A 19590-nucleotide genomic window follows, 5' to 3' on the forward strand; every position below is an offset into this window, starting at 1 on the left:
ATGGTGAATTTGTGAAAGTGGTACTCACCTTAATAGTTGTATGAGTCTCCTCAGCAGCTCTCAGCAACTCTGTCAAGAAAGGGCTGATAGTTTGATTCATCCAAGATTGGAACTTCGCCAGTCTTGTATAGAAGGAAATTGGGGCATGGAAATTGAGGTTGTTGTCAAGAGAGTGATTGAAAGAGACAGTCTAAGAAGATAGGAAAAGAGGCAAAGATAGGAGAGGCTGACAGACATGAAAGAGGAGTTTGGCACACAGAGGTTTTGATGATGGGAAGCAGATATAGGGGGCACAAGTAAATGTGAACCCTGGAAGTATAGGCAGTCGTAGTCAGGTATGGGATATTTGAATTTAAGATTTGGAGGTGGAGAAGCTCTGGCGATTTCAGGATCTAGTGTGTAGCTGTGGAAGAGGGTTGCTAGGGTAGAGTGGGGAAGAATTTATTGGGGACAAGGAGCTCAGAGAACGTATTAAATGAGTTATCTATGTAGACATTGAGCTAAGACTTTGATGATGATGATGATAGCAATAGCTAATGTTTACTGAGTCAGCACTTCCCATGTGCCAGGTACCATTCTGAGCCCTTTACATGCGTTAGCTCTTCATCCAAACAACAAATCCTATGAAGTACTCTTATCTCTATTTGACAAATGAGGAAATCAGGAGAAGAAAGGTTAAGGAGCATGGCCAAGGCAACAGCTAGTATATAGTATTACTGAGACTTGAACCCAGGCAGTCTGAGTCTATCCAGAGTCTGTCCTCTTACTCTAGATGAGGACTTGGGGTGTAGAGGAATTTTGAAAGCCAGATGTCAAAGCCATCAGTAAAGTAGGAGGAGTAATGAGTAAGTTGCAAGATGACAGCTATGATGAAGTTGCAAGGTGACAGCTATGATGAGAGTTGAACTATAGTGCAGCAAGATGGCAAAGAGGTTTTTACAAAGAAGATAGAAGAGTGATGGTTTGCAAAGAGCATTGGGTAAGGGAGCAGATAAAACAGCACCCCACCTTCAATCCTAAAGTATGAGAGAACGAGTAGCCATCATGTTGCAAAGATACATGGGAAACAGTATCCTCAGTGGAAGGAAGGCTTACAGCTAAGAAAAGATGGGCAGGGACTGTGGTTTGGGCATGTGGCCTGTGCAGTTGTACAAGTCTCCACCCTTAGACAGGCCCTGTTCTTGGCTTAATGCTCTGCTGTCATTGTCTTGAAATTCTTAATAATTTTTTTTTTTAAGATTTTATTGGGGAATTGGGAAGGGAGAACAGACAAGTTGCTGTCCTTTTGTTCTTCAGTCTAGTTGTGGAGGATGTTGCTTCACTGGCTCATGTTGGTATTATCATTGTGCTCTTCTCAGGTGAGGCAGATCAGTCGCCGGCCACTGGATGGCTGCTCATGGTGGTTCACGGCAGCTCACACCGGTTGCCGGCCGCTCATGGTAGCTCATGGCAGCCCACTGCAGCAGGGGCTATAGCCTACGCCATTGCGGGCAACTCAGAGCAGCCCAGCGCCAGGTTGAGCTGTTGTTCACCATCTTAGCTGTAGAGGGCGCAGCATCACTGGCCCTCATGTGGGATCCAAACGGGGGCCCTGCTGCTCAAAGCTGGCATCCCAAGCCAACTCTTAACCAACATGCTACTCGGCCGGCCCTCTTAATAATTTTTGAACAAGGGACCCTGCATTTTCATTTTGCACCAGATCCTGCAAATTATGTAGCCTGTCCTGCAGGAGGTATGCAGAACAAAGCATGAAATAACTGGGCATATAGGTGAGTTTTTGATCAAGGAGTAGAAACTAGACAATTTAGTGGAATTTTTGGAAGAAAGAAAAGATTGGGTCTCACAGGAGAGGAAGTATAGATGAGTGTAAGGATAACCATTTAGTGTGGTACATGTTTAATGGCTCGGTTTTCCCCAGAAAGCTAAAATAAGCCCTGAGTTACAGACTTTGCCAATTGCCATGGTGTAAATACTACCACCATGACCAATTTCAGGTTACCAACCTGAAGTCACTGAATAGAGTTGGGAGCAATTGGTATAGTCAGCTCATATGAGCTGCTTCCAGCACACTATAGGGTAATTACGATCAATAAAAGTAGAAATAGACCAGTAAAATTAGAAATATAGTGGATTTAGGCCTGATAATCCCCTGGAAGATGGTGAAAACTCAGACTTGGGCCTTATAGAATTCAGGTGTACCCTGGAAGGAAGGTTGTGTGTTGGCTGGGAAGTTCTTTTTCTTCTTGTTCAGCAGCGGTGGGCAGAATAAGTTGCTGCTAGTGAACAGGATCTCAAGCTTTGTGGTCTAACATAGAGGGTGGATGGATGTGGGAGGAGGGATATTGAACTTGAACTATGAGCCCCCAAATGGCAGTGGGCCTTTGTTCACAGAGGCATTGCATAATTTGGCATTACATGTTGAGAACTGCAGGCGATGCTAAAAAATGGGCTAAGCAAAGTCTTCAGATGCATACAACTTCTATTTGACCTTATGTATGTTATGCTTAGGAGCTGGATTCTGACCCTGAAGGCTGTGGATGGCTCTTGAAGGGTGGTAGGATCACCTGTGCATTCAGAATGGTTAATTGGCAGGCATTTCTTTTAGTAGAGGACTTAAGAGTTCCAACTGCAGCCTAATGCACAAGGGAAAAGGAGAGAAATGTATACACTGCAGATCTTCTCCTTCTAATTAGGGATCACTGGCTAGCAGCACTAGTTTCTAGTTTGTACTGTTTTCTCTAAGGTAGGTCAGGCAACTCCGCATCCAAAGTGGGAAGAAATTGTACCATAAATTGCTCTTGTCTTGCCTGAACTGCCTGCTGAGCTGCAAAGGTCTCGTGTTGTCAGTAGCATTTTTCATTCATTTGGAAGCATGCACATATTGTATCCAAGAGCAGGCATTGTGGAGCTTTTGCAATTCCAAAAGTGGAAAGGAATATCACCACTTTATTCCCCTTTCTCAGCTTACAGAAGGAGAAGCTGGTACTGCTTGGTTTAATTACTGCATCCTTTCTATGCCATGAGCCTCTGAATTGTTAGCAGGAGGAACATGAAGGCTTGTTGATTGGATGCTGGAACATTTGCAGCACAAGCATTTCAGCTACTGGCATTTAAATTGCTGCCAGTCTTGCTTTGTGAAAGGAGAAGGTGTGTTCTTTTTGAGCCCAGGAAATGAGGGTCCGCTTAATTATCCCCACATACAAGGTTTGACTTTGGGAAGACTGAGATCCCCCTCTCTGCTATCACTGTCTCCCCATTTCCAGTCAATCATCACAGCATTTCACCGGCTACAAGCCTGTGGCTTTCTGTGGGACAAATGACTGAGAGGAGAAATAAGCCAAGCAAGCCCTTCGACACCTTTCTGCTGCCTGTTTTTACCAAGGAAAACTCTTGTGCTGACTCTACCTAAGGCCAGAGCTTACAGGAGATAGAGGCGTGGGGTGTGGGCAGCGACAGAGGAGAGCCTTGCATAACCAAGGACAGAAACCCAAGCAGTTCTGTTTCCCTTCATCTGCGTTTGGTTTTTGTTTGGTTTGCTTTTTGGGGGGTTTTGCTGGGTTGCTTTTAGTTTTTATTTTAAAATTTTTCCTTTAATCCTTTAGGCTTGTGAAATTTTTGCCAAGGGTTCATTTATTCTCCTGGCTATTGTTTTCTGGCAAATTTGGAATCCCTCAGGGCCCAGATCTTCCCCCCCCCCCCCCGATTCTCATCCTCAGTTAGAATCAGGCACCCAAAATTTTTTAGCTCCAAGCCCCCTTCAGCCTTATGGCCTGAACAGTTTGTATGGGTTTCTCCCCCTCAGTGACCTAGGCCCTTCCAGTACTGGCTGTGTGCATGTATTCACTACCTAGCACTCCCCCACCCCACCTCTTCCCATTCTAATCTTCCCTGAGTGGTGTAATGCACCGAGAGAATGCCTGGGCAGCCTGTTTCCTTGTTGTGTGGGGGTGTGCAGAAATCCCTGCTATTGTACTTTTCCCTTTTCTAAAGTATTAGTGCCTGAGCCATAGAATCTTTTCCATTTTTCCTTTTTTTTTTCTTTACACCATAGCTGCTCACTTTCTCCTGTAGCCTCCTAAGTATTGTGGTTCTTTTATCTGCTTATCTGGTTTTTACTATGTGAAATGAACTAAACAATGTGTTTGTTGGCAACTTTGTCAGTTAACTTAGAAAGCAGGAGGTGATGAGGGTTTTGGTGTGAGTCGATTAACAGAGCCTTGCTAATTGACTGAGCTTGAGCCATGGGAAAAAAGTCTCCAAAGCAGCCCTCTCTGAGTTAACCCTCCTGTGGTCCCTCCCCCTTTCTCCCTTCATTGGTGGTTTTAGTTTCTCTAGGGAGACGCTGAGAAGACATAATTCTGTAACTAACTACTACACACATAAACCCCGCCATATTCTCCAGCCTCATCTTTATAGTTGCTCAGAATTGGTTTGGGATGTGTCTTTAAACTCCACTGGCTTTGCTATTGTAGGAAGATACCATCTTTGCTCTAGCAGGATTTTTGGTCATGACAATGGTAGTTTTCGTTTTAACACAGTTGTGTTTCAAATCAAAATGTGTTGAAAGCTGAATTTTTGTGAAATCGTTCTTTAGTATTAAGTAGACAGCAGGGTAGCATATGTCTTACCAAGGAGGGCCCCTACCTGGACTGTGATAATATGACCCAGTTAAGTGCGACTATCCTGTGTGTGCCCTGCAGTCTCCTAGCTTGTGATGGAGGGTTTTTTGGTCATCTTAAATTATGGTGTTAGTCCCTGGGATTTGCTTGCTTGATCGGGAGAGGGTAGCCCCAGACTGGGAGTGAGGAGGAGGGAAAAGGAGGGAGAGAGAACTGGAGAGATGGAGAAAGAGAATGTGAATAAAAACCTTTCATCATTCTGAATAAAGCTTTTTTGAAGGAGAAGTAGACGTATGCTCCTGGGGCATGATTATATGACTTAAGGTTTTTTCAGTATTGGGTTAGTATTTATGATTTCTGTCAAGTGCCAGAAAAAATTGCCTAAGGAAATTCCACCCAAGTGTCCCCAACTGTCTATCATCCCCTAAAAATTTCACTATTACTTCCTAGTTTCTGAAGTAAAATAATTTGCTCCATATTTCCTTTTCCTGTTACTTTAAAAATAAATAATAATAATAATAATAATAAACAAGCTGCTTCTTTAAAAATAAAAATCTGCCTTACTTAAAAATATTCATACTTTTCTTCTACTTCCAGGAATCTATTCTAAAGCAGTAATTCCTAAATAAAGAACTTTGTGTACCATGATGAGATGCTATTTATTTAATAAAAAAGTGGAAACAGTCTGTCTAATAATGAGAAAGTGGACATTGTGTAGCCATTAAAAATACATATTTGATGCGTGAATGGTTCTTTTGTTACTCGCTTCTACTTTCCACTCCAGCCACACTGAATGGCTGCTCTTCTGTGGACACCATACTTTTCAAAAACAGCTTTATTAAAATATAATGAACATATTAACTGTATATGTTTAAAGTGTACAATTTGATTAGCTTTGACATATGTATAGAACCATAAAACCATCACCACATAAAAGATTACCCCAAAAGTTTCCTCCTGTCCCTTTGTAATTTGTCCTTCCCCTAGGCAACCACTGATCTGCTTTAGGTTGTTATAGATTTTCTAGAATTTAAGAATAAGCGGAATCATACATTAAGTACTCTTCTTTTTAACAGAATTATTGAGGTATAATTGATGTACCATAATTTACATACCATAAAACTCCTTTTGAGTATACAGTCAGTGATTTTAGTAAATGTGTAAAGTTGTACATCATCACCACTACCCAGGTTGTTAACATTTTTATCACCCCGAAAATATGCCTTGTGCCTATTTGCTCAAAAGTTCCCTTGTGAAGTCCCCAGTCCTACCCCCAGCCCCAGGCACCCACTAATCTGCTCTCCATAAATTTGCCTTTTCTGGACTTTTCATATAAATGGAAATGTGTACTATGTAGCCTTTTGTGTCTGGTCTCTTTCACTTAGCATAATGTTCTGATGTTCATCCTTGTTGTAGCATGTGTTGGTAGTTCTTTTTAATTACTGAATATTATTCCATTGTATGGATATATCATAATTGTTCATCCATTCACCTCATGATGGATTTTTGGATTGTTTCCAGATTTTGGCTACAGATAAAGCTGCTAGGAACATTTGTGTACAAGTATTTGTATGACCATATGCTTTCATTTCTCTTGGGTGTGTATACCTGGAAGTGGAGTGGCTGGATCATATTGTAGGTGTATATTTAATATTTTAAGAAACTGCCAAACTGTTTTCCAAACAGTTGTACCATTTTACATTCCCATTAAAATGTATGAAAGTTCCAGTTACTCTACATTCTCACCAGCACTTGGTATGGTGAGTCTTTTTAATTTTAGACTATGTGATAGTATATCATTGTGGTTTTGATTTATATTTCCTTAATGACTAATGATGTTGAATATCTTTTCATTTTCTTATTTGCCTCTTGATGGATTGACCCCTTTATCATTATAAAATTATCCTCTTAATCTCAGGCAATATTATTTGCTCTGAAGTCTGTTTTGTCTCATATTAATATAGCCACTCAGGCTTTCTTTTTGTTAGTATTAGCATAATATATCTTTTTCAATTCTTTTACGTTTAACCTATTTGTGACTTATATTTTAAGAAGTTTTTTTATAGGCTGCATATAGCCAGGTGTTGCTTTGTAGCCAATTTGACAGTCTCTACTGATTAATTGGAGTGTTTAGACCATTTAATGTGATTATTGATGTGATTAGATTCAAATCTACCAACTTAGTCTTTATTTTCTGTCCTATGTGTTCTTTGTTTACTTTATTCCTATATTTTTATGCTTTTCATTGAAATAATGGGGTATTTTTTATTCCATTTTACCTCCTTCCATTGACTTCTTAGTTGTGATAAGCAAAGTAATTGCCCTCTTTTCCCCCAAGAATGTCAATGTCTTGATGCAGGAACCTGTGAATATGTTATGTTATATGGCAAAGAGGAATTAGGGTTGCAGATGGAATTAAGGTTGTTAAACGGCTGACCTTAAAAATAGAGACATTATCCTGCATTTTCCAGGTAGGCCCAATTCAATCACAAGGGTCTTTAAGAGTGGAAGAGGAAGATATAACTATAGAAGAAGGACAGAGAGATGTAACATTGCTTGCTTTGAAGATGGAGGAACCGGGACCATGAGCCAAAGAAAGTGGGTGGCCCCTAGAAACTGGAAAAGGAAAGGAAACCGATTCTCTTATAAAGCCTGCCAGAAAGGAATGCAACCCTGCCAGCCCCTTGATTTTAGCCCAGTGAGATCTGTGTTGGATTTCTATCCTACAGAACTGTAAGATAATACAGTTGTGTGGATTAAGCTGCCAAGTGTGCGGTAATTTTTTTACAGCAGCAATAAGAAAATTAATACATAGTTATAATTCTTTGTTATATACAGTAAGTCCCCAACTTAGGAACATTCGAGTTGCGAACTTTCACAGATACGAACAGACTTCGCATTTCGAACATTCGTAGATGCGAACAAATCGCGGAAGTACCTCATGTGTCTGCAGGACATTGTCACAGTGGTGCTGCTGTGTGCTTACTGTCCAGTGTGATAGTGTACAGTAGTCCAGTGCCCAGCCAGAGCCCAGGATGTCCCGAAGCAAGACGAAGGGCAGTGGTGATGTGGAGGGGACTGCTAGGAAGTGCAAAGCAATAACCATGGAAACAAAAGTGAAAATAATTGAGAGATTGGATCGAGGCAAAAAGATAGTAGATGTTGCTTGTTCTTATAACATGAATTGTTCAACCATTAGCTTTACATTGTGTGTTTGTGTCAAAGGTGTATAGGACTCACTTTGTCGGACTTACAAACGAGTCGGACTTACCAATGTTCTCCCTGAACGGAACTTGTTTGTAAGTCGGGGACTTACTGTAGTTTTACTGGTAGCTATAGAATTTGCATTATATGTCTTTGGCTTATCAAGGACTTCCTTCAATTGATATTTGACTATCAATTGCATGGTATAAGGACCTTACAACAGTATGCTTCCATTTTCTCTTCCCAGCATTGGTGCTATTATTGTTATACAGTTTACTTCTACATATGTTATAAATCCTATTGTATATTGTTATTATTTTTGCTTTAAACAGTCAATTATCTTTTAAAGAGATTTAAATAATAAGAAAAAACATATACCGAATTAGTTACTATTTCCAGTGCTCTTTATTACTTTGTGTTGATACAGGTTTCCATTTGGTATCTTTTTTTTTTTGTCTTGAAGGACTTCCTTTATATTTTTTATAGTGTAGGTTTATGGTGATAAATTCTTTCAACTTTTGTATGTCTGAAAATTCTTTAATTCACCTTTATCTTTGAAAAATATATTCACTGTTTAATTCTATGTTGGTTTGGTTTTTTTTTGTTTTTGCTTTCAATACTTAAAAGATATTGTGACAGTGTATTTTAGCTTGTGTTGTTTCATTTCAAATAGTTTCTATTGTTATGTCTTCAAGTTTACTCACCTTTTCTTCTGCATTGTCTATTGTGCCATTAAATCTCTATGGTGTATTTTTCATCTTACACATTGTAATATCATTTCCAGAAACTTGCTTTGGGTTTTTTTTAAAAAAACGTATCTTATATGTCTCTACTTAGTATATACAGTCTTTCTTATAGTTTCATGAACATGGAATACAATCATAATAATTATCTTAATATCCTTGTCTACCAGTTCTGTCATCTGTGTTATTTCTGGGTCAGTTTTATTTATTTACTTATTTATTTTAATTTTTTAGAGACTTTTTATAAGAGTTTTCTCGAGCCAAACTGATGACATATACTGGGGAGGGTAAGACCTCAAATGCTCTGGAGAATAATTGTTTTACAGCTTCTTTAATACACTTGAAATTGAGGAAATGTAAGGAAGATTACATAGAGGTGGGAGAAAGCAAGATGGGGATTGGATTATAGGATAGTTAACAAAGTTTTAAATAATTGATATTTCCCCCCAATACAGGATTTATTTTCCTGCTTCTTTGCATGTCTGATACTTTTTGATTGGGTGCCAGACATTGTAAATTTTTCCTAGTTGGGTGCTGGGTATTTTTGTGTAGGTATTGTTTTTTGTTTTTTGTTTTAAGATTTTATTGGGGAATTGGGGGACAGCATTGGGGAATCGGGGAAGGGGAACAGACAAGTTGATGTCCTTTTGTTTAATCTAGTTGTGGAGGACATCGCTTCACTGGTATTCAACATAATACTCATGTTGGTATTATCTTTGCGCTCTTCCTGGGTGAGGCAGATTGGTCGCCGGCCACTGGATGGCCGCTCACGGCAGCTCTTGGCAGCTCATACTGGCTGCCGGGCTGCTCACAGTAACTTATGGGAGCATGCTGCTGCTTCACTGCAGCCTACGCCATCGTTGGCAACTCATGGCAGCCCAGCTCCAGGTGAGCTGTTGTTCACCATCTTAGCTGTAGAGGGCAGTGTCACTGGCCCTCATGTGGAATCCAAATCGGGGCCTGCTGCTCAAAGCTGGTGTCTCAAGCCAACTCTTTTTTTTTAAAGATTTTATTGGGGAATTGGGGAAGGGGAACAGACAAGTTGCTGTCGTTTTGGTCTTCAGTCTAGATGTGGAGGACGTTGCTTCACTGGCCCAAGCTGGCACCATCATTGTGCTCTTCCCCGGGGAGGCAGATCAGTCGCCAGCTTCTGGACGGCTGCTCATGGCGGCTGCTGGCCGCTCACACTCGCTGCCGGCTACACATGGTAGCTTATGGCAGTCCACTGCAGCAGGGGACTACAGCCTACACTGTCGCCGGTGACTCACAGCAGCCCAGCTCCAGGTCGAGCTGTTGTTCAGCATCTTAGCTGTAGAGGGCAGTGTCACTGGCCCTCATATGTGGGATCCGAACTGGGGCCCTCTGGCATCCGAAGCCAGTTCTTAACCAACGCGCCACTCGGCCGGCCCTTGTATAGGTATTCTTGAACTTTATTATAGGATATGGTTTAAATTATTTGAAAACTGTGTGATCCTTTTCTGTCTTACTTTTAAGTTTTCTTATGTGAGCCCAGAGGTCCTTTTAATTTAGGGTTAATTCTTCCATACTACTGAGGCAAGACCTTTCTTAGTACTCTAACTAATGCCCCACGAATTATGAAGTTTTCTATACTGGCATTTTGGAATAGGTGTTATTTTTAGCCCATGTGAACTCTTGGTATTGTGTCCTGTAATCATTTTGGGTAGTTCTTTCTCTGGCCTTGAGATGATCAGTACTCAGTTGAATACTTTAGGGCTATCCTCTGCAGGTCTTTACAGTTCTGTCTCTGCAGCTCTCTCCTCTCCCTGACTCCCAGCTACATCTCTTCAACTCAGGGAGACTGCCAGTTTCTCTCTGGATTTCCTCTTCCTGTGCTCTGGCCTAGAAACTTTCTCTAGACAGTGAGCTGGGGCAATCATAGGGCTCATTTTATTTGTTTTTCATTTCGTAGGAATTGCTTTTCTTCATTGCCTGATGTCAGTGTATTGAGTGCTATTGTTTCACATATTTTGTCTGGTTTTCTAATTGTTTCAGATGGGATGCTAAATCTGATCCCTATTACACCATCTTGACTGGAAGCAGAAATCCACCATGTTTTTTCTTTTTTTTTTAAACCTTTTGGCATTCACTTGCTTAACTACTACGCATTCTTCAAGATTCATCAGGGCTTTAATTCTTCTAGGACACTTTCTCTGATATTTACTTCCCCAGATTGGGCCCAGATGCTCTCCTAAATGTTTGTGCAGTAGCCTAAACTCATTGTCTTTTAAGTCTAAGAACATAGTGTTTATTGTTCAAAATCAGTCCTTCCAAATATATCCTTGATCTTGTCCCCTTGCATCTTGAGTTTCTCTTACATTGTTCTTCCTTCCTTTTCATCCGAACATTTGAAGGATAGTCTATACTTGCTTTCCCTTCTTATTCACTTGTATTCAGTCCTCAGCCCTGTGAAATTTGGTTTTCAAGCTGCTCTTGCAGGGTCACCAGTAACCTCACAGTTGTCAAGTGTAATATATTCTTTTGAGTCCTCATCTGATCAAACCTCTCTGCATTATTTCATACAGGTTAGAGTTGTATCCTCTCTCTTGTTATAACTCTTTCCTGGCTTTTTTCCCTGATCATTCCTTTTTATAATAGTCAATTTTGTGGGTCATTTCATCTCCTCACGTTTTAAACATTGGTATTCCCACATTTTCTATTTTTGAGCCTCTGTTTCTTTTACTTACATGTTCTTCTTGAGCAAGCTCATTTACTCTCATGGCTTCAGCTACTATCTTTGGGAACTTGATTCCGAGTTTGGATCTCTATTTGAATTTCCCAGAGGTACTTCAGTTTCAGTATGTCTAAAACATAACTTGCATGTTATTTCTTAAAGCCGCTTTGTAGTCTATTTTAGTTTTTGACACTGCTATAGTTAGTCCCTCACTCAAGCTAGAAACATAGGAGTCATCTTAAATTCTTTTCCTTAAACCCCAGATGCATTTCAACTTCACAAATATTAGATCCTTAATATTTTAGAATTCATCCCTCAGGGGGAATTTTCGGTAATGGTGGCAGAGTAAAGTGGTCTCCTGAACCCCCCCCCCCCCCGCCCCCAACAGATAATAATTGTAGAGTATGTAAAAAATGTATTTAAAGAAACTGGAAAGGATCCAAAAGCAGACAGAAGCTAGAGGAGAGTTTACTCTTAAAAAACTGCTACTGGAAGTGATAAGAATTGGAGTTTGCAGCTTTTTAAAATTTTTGCCTGCGGGCATTCACCAACCCCCACAGTAGAGGAAAATGGCAGTGGAAAACCTCAGTCTTATTTCCTTATGGTGGCAAAGAACAGAGTTCAGGGTACAAAAATTACCTGGAAATTTAAGGGGAGGAGCCCTTCAAGGTAAGAAAGCCGTAGAAGAGGGTGACACCTGTAACCTGACCATAAACCCTACTAAGATCCCTGGCTGACCCTCTAAACTACACCTGCGTGGGGAGATTCAGCGGGCCTGGTGCAAAAGCAGACAGAGGTCCGAGAGGCAGAGATAGAACCCACACCAGGTGAGCTCTGGGAGTTTTTTGCCTTTTAAACTATGTAGCTCAGGTGGCAGAAATCTGAAGCCTTCCTGACCTGAGGTGTCAGAGGACCGAGTCTAAGACTGAAATATTAGGGAGGAATCTGCAGAAGTAAAGAAAGCACAGTCAGAGCAGGCCCCAAATCTGAGCACAATCTATGGCCAAATTTTTGGCCAGTTGTCAGATTACACAAGAGGACCCGCAGGGGACCAGGCTGAAAAAAGCAGCTGCAAGAATTACACAGACATATCAGTTGCTGCACATTACAGGGAAACAAAGTCTACAGTTTAAGTCCAGATAAATTATTTACCTATTAGAAAAAAAAGTACCCCAAACAATCCCAAGGGAAACAGAGTAGAATCCGGAGTCACTACATGTATTAGATAGAATGTCTAGTATTCAAACAATTATTAGACAAGCAAAGGAATAGGAAAGTGTGACCCCCATACTCGGGGCAAAAAGAAAGCCAATAGAAACTGACTGTAAGTTAATTCAGATGTTGGAGTTAGTAGTCAAAGACTTCAGAAACTATAAAACTTGTAGAAGAAAACACCAGAGACTATTTTTGTGATCTTATTGCTGAATGAATGAATAAATAAATAAATCTCTAAAAGCTAGAAACATAAAAGGAAAATTGATAAACTGGAGCTCATCAAAATGACAAACTTTTGCTATTTAAAAGATACCATCAAGAAAGATGAAAAGTCAATATACAGACTGGGAAAACATATTTGCAAATTAAATACCTAACAAAGGACTTATTTCTAGAATATATAAAGAGCTCTTGTAACTCAATTAGAAAACTAATGATAAAGCAAAAGATTTGAGCAGATTGTTCACCAAAGAAGTTATACAGACGTCCAATAAGTACATGAAAAGATGCTCAACATCGTTAATCATTAGAAAAATGCAAATTAAAACCACAGTAAGATGCCATTACACACCTCAATAATGGCTAAAATTCAATAGATTTCCTACACCAAATTCTGGCAATGTTGTAGAACAACTGGGATGCTGACTCTGGTGGTGGGACTACATAATGACACAATAACTTGGGAAAATTGTTTGGCAGATTATTAAAAACCTAAAGGTACAACTTCCATATGACTGGGCAGTCTACTCATGGATATTTACCTAAGAGAAATGAAAGGATATGGTCATACAAAGGCTCGTAGAGGAATATTTATAACAGCTCAATCTGTAATAGCCCCAAACTGGAATCAGTGCCAATGTTTATCTGTTGGTGAATGAATAAACAAATTGTGGCATATTCATACAACAGAATGCTACTCAGCGATCGTAAGGCCAGAATTATTAATACACATAGCAACATGAATGAATAGCACAATGATTCTGCTCAGTGAAAGAAGCCAGACAGAGTAATTCTGTGTGAGTCCATTTATATAAAATGGTAGGAAATACAAACTATAGTGAGAGGAAGCAGAGCTGTGGTCACCTGGGGAGGAGAAGGGATTACAAAGGATTGGGAGGAATCTTTGGATGTGATGGATATGTTCATTACCTTGATTATGGTGATGGTTTCATAGGTATACACATATGTCAACATTTATCAAATCGTACACTTAATTTTTTATTTCTTTTTAAGGTTTTTATTGGGGAATTGGGAAGGGGAACAGACAAGTTGCTGTCATTTTGTTCTTCAGTCTAGTTGCGCTTCACTGGCCCATGTTGGTATTGTGATCATTGCGCTCTTCCCAGGTGAGGCAGATCAGTCACCAGCCATTGGATGGCGGCTCACGGGGGCTCACAGCAGCTCACACTGGCTGCCGGCCGTTCACGGCAGCTCACAGCAGCCCACTGCAGCCCCACTGCAGCCTACGCCATTGCCTCACGGCAGCCCAGCTCCAGGTCGAGCTTTTGTTCACCATCTTAACTGTAGAGGGTGCAGTGTCACTGGCCTATGTGGGGATCCGAATTGGCGGCCCTGCTACTCAGAGCTGGCGCTTCCAAGCTAACTCTTAACCAGCGAGCCACTCAGCCGGCTGGCCGGCCCTCAAATTGTACACTTTAAATGTGTTCAGTTTATTGTATGTCAGTTATACCTTAATAAAGTTGTAAAAAAAATGAAAGGTTTAAATAAACTTAACTAAAGAAAATATATGACTGGCCAATAAACATATGAAAAGATGTTCAACCTCAGTAGTCATCAGGAAAATGCAAATTAAATCACAGAGAGATACCATTAGAATCATAAAAAACAAAAAGACCTAGATAATTAAGTATTGATGAAGTCGTGGAGCGGCTGGAACTCTCATACATTGCTGGTGGGAATGCAAAATGATACAGCCACTTTGGGTAACAATTCAGTTTTTCATAAAGTTAAATATACACTTACATGTATATCAATAAATACTTGTAAGTATTTACCCATGATAAATTAAAACATGTTTATAGGAACATTTCAATTCAAACATTTATAGCAGCTTTCTTTATATGAGCTGAGGACTGAAAACAACTTAAATCTCTATGAATAGATGAATGGATAAATAAATTTGGTATATCTCTATAATGGTATATACTACTTGGTAATAAAAAGGAATGAACTACTGATATATACAATTACAGATGAATCTTAAAAACATCATGTTGCCTGGAAGCAGCCAGAAACAAAAATAATATGTATGAGATTCCTTCGATATAAAATATAAGAAAGCCCAAACTAACTAGTGGTAACAGAAAATCAATCGGTGGATGGAGGCAGGAATTTGTTGCAAAGGGGCATGCCCCGACTTTTAGGGCTGATTAAAATGTTCTCTCTCTTTTTTTTTTTTTTTTAAGATTTTTATTGGGGGGTTGGGGGGATGGGAACAGCGCTGGAGAATTGGGGGAAGGGGAACAGACAAGTTGCTGTCCTTTTGTTTTTCAGTCTAGTTGTGGAGGACGTTGCTTCACTGGCCCAAGTTGGCACCATCATTGCGCTCTTCCTGGACGAGGCAGATCAGTCACCGGCTTCTCGACAGCCGCTCACGGCGGCTACTGGCCGCTCACACTGGCTGCTGGCTACACACATTAGCCCATGGCAACCCACTGCAGCAGTGGCTGCAGCCTACGCCATTGCCGGCGACTCACGGCAGCCCAGCTCCAGGTTGAGCTGTTGTTCAGCATCTTAGCTGTAGAGGGCAGTGTCACTGGCCCTCATATGTGAGATCTGAACCGGGGCCCTCTGGCGTCCCAAGCCAGCTCTTAACCAACGTGCCACTTGGTCGGCCTATAAAAATGTTCTCTTGATTGTGGTTACATGGACGTATACATTTGTCAAAACTCATCAACCTCCACACTTTAAATGTGTGCAGTTCATTTTATGTAAATTACACTTCAATTAAGTTGATTAAAAAAAAAATCCATACCACCGCTTTTGTTTAGCCACTCATCATTTCTCATTTGGATGAACCCAGTACACTCCTAAGTGGTATTCCTGCTGTTGTCTTGCTTCTTTAAACCCATACTCTAGGCAGCAACCTGAGTGATCCCATGTAAAACAGAAACCTGACCGTGTCACTTCCCTGCATGCCACCATCTAATTGCTCACCATTACCTGGCTCCATAAAGTAACACATGCTGTCTCCTTTAGTCTGGCCCTTGCCTGTCTTTCCAGCTCATCTTGCCTTCCTTCCTGCCTCTCACTTTGCTTGTGACTCCCAGTTCCCGACACATGCCATGTGAATCCTGTTTCTTGTGCTGATTCTCATCTCTCCCCTCAGCCTTTTCTCTAGTAAACAACTGTTTACCCTTTAAAACTCAGCTCGGCACTCTCCTCCAGCACACCTTTATTTAAACCGTCCTTCTTCTCATGCTCCCTTTCTCAAAGAGAGAGGAGTTAAATACTCTCAGTTAAATATGCTCATAACTTTTGTACCATCATGGCTTATTATGTTTTAAGTTCTCCTCCACTAGATTGTGCACTGTTGAGCATATTGATTACGTTTTATTTATATTTTGGATCCAGAAGGCCTGTTCCATAATAGGTGGTTAATAAGTATTTGTAAAATAATTGAATATAAATGTTAAGTGAGAAAACGAAAGTACTCTACATACTATGATTATTACTATTTTGTTTGAAGCAAAACGTCTACATAGAAAAAAAGACTGGGAACGTTTATATCAACATTTTCGTACCAGTTTGGGTGGTGAGATTAGTTTCTTTAATATTTTTGACAGTTTTGCATTTAAAAAGATTTAATCTTCGATTATTTCATGAGACATAACCTAAAAAACTGGCTTTATAACTTTTGCTTACTCAATTGAATTTTTGCATTTCTTTAGGTCCACAAGGCAGTCACAGTTTCCAGTCCTCTGACTGGGGAGAGACCTGTCTGGTCAAAGGATGTATTGGTCCCACCTGAGACGTCAGAGGGTCTGGGTACTACAACTAGCCCTCAGCAAGTAAAAAGCCCTGAGAAAATCAAGATTGTGACCCCTCTGCCAGTGGCTCCCTCCCACAGCCATGCTACCCCCACCCCCCAGGCCTCTTTCCAGAGCACCTCCGCACCACACCCAGGTGAGGCTGTTTGCTTCTGCCCATGGAGATAGGATGAGAAAGTGGGACATTTGATCCAAGTGTCCCCTTTGAGTGGAAAGAAAGGAGGGAGGCATGACTTTTAACTCTGTAGGTTAAGAGAAAAACTAATCCTGTAAGTGTTTCTGTGTTCATAAGATTTGGGGCTCTTGATCCTTTCCTCAACAGGCCCCAGCCTGTGGGAATTTATGAGGCTCATTTTCCCATAGCCAGATTCCACTGTGCCTGGGACTTAAAGGCACAAGATTCAATCAAGGAATCAAGCAAACAGGCACTGTGAAGAAGGCTCTGTGCGCCTATTTGCTTTCTGAACAGCTGGTTGTAGGTCAGATATTTGTCTCTGATTTTGACAGCATCTTCATTTTTTAAAGCAACCCATAAAACGGAGATTTATACAGAGTGTTGCCCTAACAAATCTGTGCTTCATGAGTGCTGCTCTAAGGTATGAGGAAGTCATCGTTAATCAAGGAAACCAAGTTGATGTTAATTTCCCTGAAAAAATCAAAAGGGTGAATCAAAGCTAGTGAAAATGGAGTTTTGCCAGATTTTAATTTCCTCAGGTCTTCTCTGGTGGTAATATAACATGAAATTTTAGGGTTTTGATTCTGTGCCATTAAAATAATTTTTTTATTCAGACAGAATGCCTGTAATTTTTGGTGCTACATTATATTTTTGTCCATTATACTTTATCTGAATATAGTGGTTTCTTCCCCTTCCTTCCTTCCTCTCTCCCTTCCTTCCTTCCTTCTTTCCTTCATCCCTTCCTTCCTTTCTTCTGTCTCTGTCTCTGTCTCTCTCTCTCTCTCTCTCTCTCTCTCTCTCTCTCTCTCTCTCTGTCACTTCAGAGAATTCTTGTTCCACCTCCAGAGGTATCTAAGTGGTGAAGCTTCCATAATGGATGGTTTTCTTTCTCCCGAAGTGCAGTGTTCCCAAGCAGACAGATAAATCTCAAATTTCGTATTCGTCTAGGAAGCCCTCCTCACCTTCTAGTCTTGAAATATGGGTGGACCGGCCAGTTGTTTGCTTTAAGCTCTCTAGTTCCTAGATCTTATACCAAATAAACAATTATTGTCAGAGAAATAAGATTTATATAATCAGTGGTTCTCAACAACCTCCAAATATTTTTGCTTGTTACAACTATGGAGGAGAGGTGCTACTGACATCTAGTGGGTAGAGGCCAGGGATACTGCTAAACATCTTAGGGTACACAGGACAATTTTTCCCACAACAAAGACTTTCCTGGTCCAGAGTGCCAAGGCTGAGAAACCCTAATGTGCATGAAATAGCTGGTGAATAGTATAAAGACAGTATATAGCAGTTAGCTGACGCAGCGTTCCAGAAATGCTAAAGTAGTTCAGAAAGTAGATCAGTTTCAACAGAAATGGTATGGGACGATCTCTTGGAGAGAAGACTGGCTTTGAGTTAGAAACCAAGTACTGTATTTAGATTAAAGAGAGCACGCACCCTAAGGGAGGGAAATGGCTTGAGCAAAGTCCCCAAGAGTAGAGCATGGTTTCTATGGAACGCAAGAGGGAAAATGACTAGAACTAGAGGCAGAATTGGGTAGGAAGGGCGAGATGGTGTGATCAGATGATGATAATGGTTCTCTAATACCAGCTTGGGAGTTTGGCCTTAAACATGGTGTGGAAGGAGGGGTGTTGAGTAGGAAAGTAACATGGTAGGTGAGGATTTTAGAAAAACTAATGATCATGGGTGTTTTAGGAAGACAGAATGGATTAGAGTGGGGAGAGCTAGCAGAGGGAAGAACAATTAAGATTCTTGGAATAATCTAAGTCTATGGTTATAACAATTAGAATGGAAAGAAATTAAGGCTGGCCTTATGATAGACACTTGCCTTTTCTTCTAGGAACTTTATATATGTATTTGATTTGAAAGTTATCAGCCTAAAGATGATCCTTGAAACAGAATTGAACTCTGATTATTGATCTCTGTAGAAAGTACTATATAAAGAGGATTTAGGGATTAACAGTAGTTAAAATACAGTGGAGAAAAACTCAGACAGAAAGGAAGGAAAATAGAATAATATGGTGTCATGGTATCCAAGACAGTCAGCAGTATTAGATGCCACAGGTGAAGGATGAGGATTGAGAAACAGCTATTAGGTTTGCTAAGAAGCAGTTTGTTAATGACCTCGAAAGATCCTTTTCAGTAGGAAAGTGGGAGCAAAATCAAATTTCAGGATTAGAATGAATAAATAATGAAGAAATGAAGGCAGTAGCTGAGTGTTGTTTATAAAAGAGATTTGGCCACAAAAGCAAGGAGATCTAGTTTCTTATCTCTTGTATATTTTCTTTGTTTCTAGTTATAAAGGAACTGGTGGTATCTGCTGGGGAAAGTGTCCAGATAACCCTGCCTAAGAATGAAGTACAATTAAATGCATATGTTCTCCAAGAACCACTTGAAGGTAAGACGTCCCCTTACATTTGGATAATGTTTTAATTTTTAATGATATCTGCATACCTTAGCTCCTCTACTCATTCCAGCAGTCCGATGAGAATAGGATATGGCATGCACTTGCACAACTATTTATGTGATACAAGCAGTAACATAATACAAGAGAACATTTTAGAGAACATGGGCTTTGTTGTCAAGCCTTGGTTCAAATCCCAACTCAGGCAGTCATTAGTTGAATGATTTTAAGCAAATTATTTAACTTCTCTAAGTTTCTATTTTTTTTCCTCAGTAAAATGAGGATGATAATTCCTACTTCATTAGATTACTTTAAGCGCTAAATGAAATGGTATATAAGACACCTACTTCAGTGCCTAGCATATAGCTGATGCTCATTAAATATAGGTTGTATTATACCCATTTAAAAGAGGAAGAAACTGACACTCAGGTTGACCTCTTTATTTTGGCCAAACAACCAATAAATAGCAGATACAGAACTTGTAGAGAAGTTATTCAAGTCTGCTGGTACTACTGATTTTTT

General features: G+C 40.3%; 1 protein-coding gene across 8 annotated transcripts in view; it reads left to right on the forward strand.

Moving 5' to 3' along the window:
* The window catches only part of KIAA0319L (KIAA0319 like), an 87058-nt gene that overhangs the window by 33882 nt on the left and 33586 nt on the right, over window positions 1–19590 (forward strand). For all 8 annotated transcript variants that reach the window (XM_019658768.1, XM_019658786.1, XM_019658759.1 and 5 more), the window contains 2 exons: window positions 16385–16619; window positions 18961–19062. In XM_019658768.1, coding sequence (XP_019514313.1) covers window positions 16385–16619; window positions 18961–19062 — 337 coding nt within the window. The remainder of the gene's footprint in view (window positions 1–16384; window positions 16620–18960; window positions 19063–19590) is intronic.

This window comes from Hipposideros armiger, unplaced genomic scaffold (assembly GCF_001890085.2).
Source record: "Hipposideros armiger isolate ML-2016 unplaced genomic scaffold, ASM189008v1 scaffold_10, whole genome shotgun sequence".
NCBI lineage: Eukaryota > Metazoa > Chordata > Mammalia > Chiroptera > Hipposideridae > Hipposideros > Hipposideros armiger.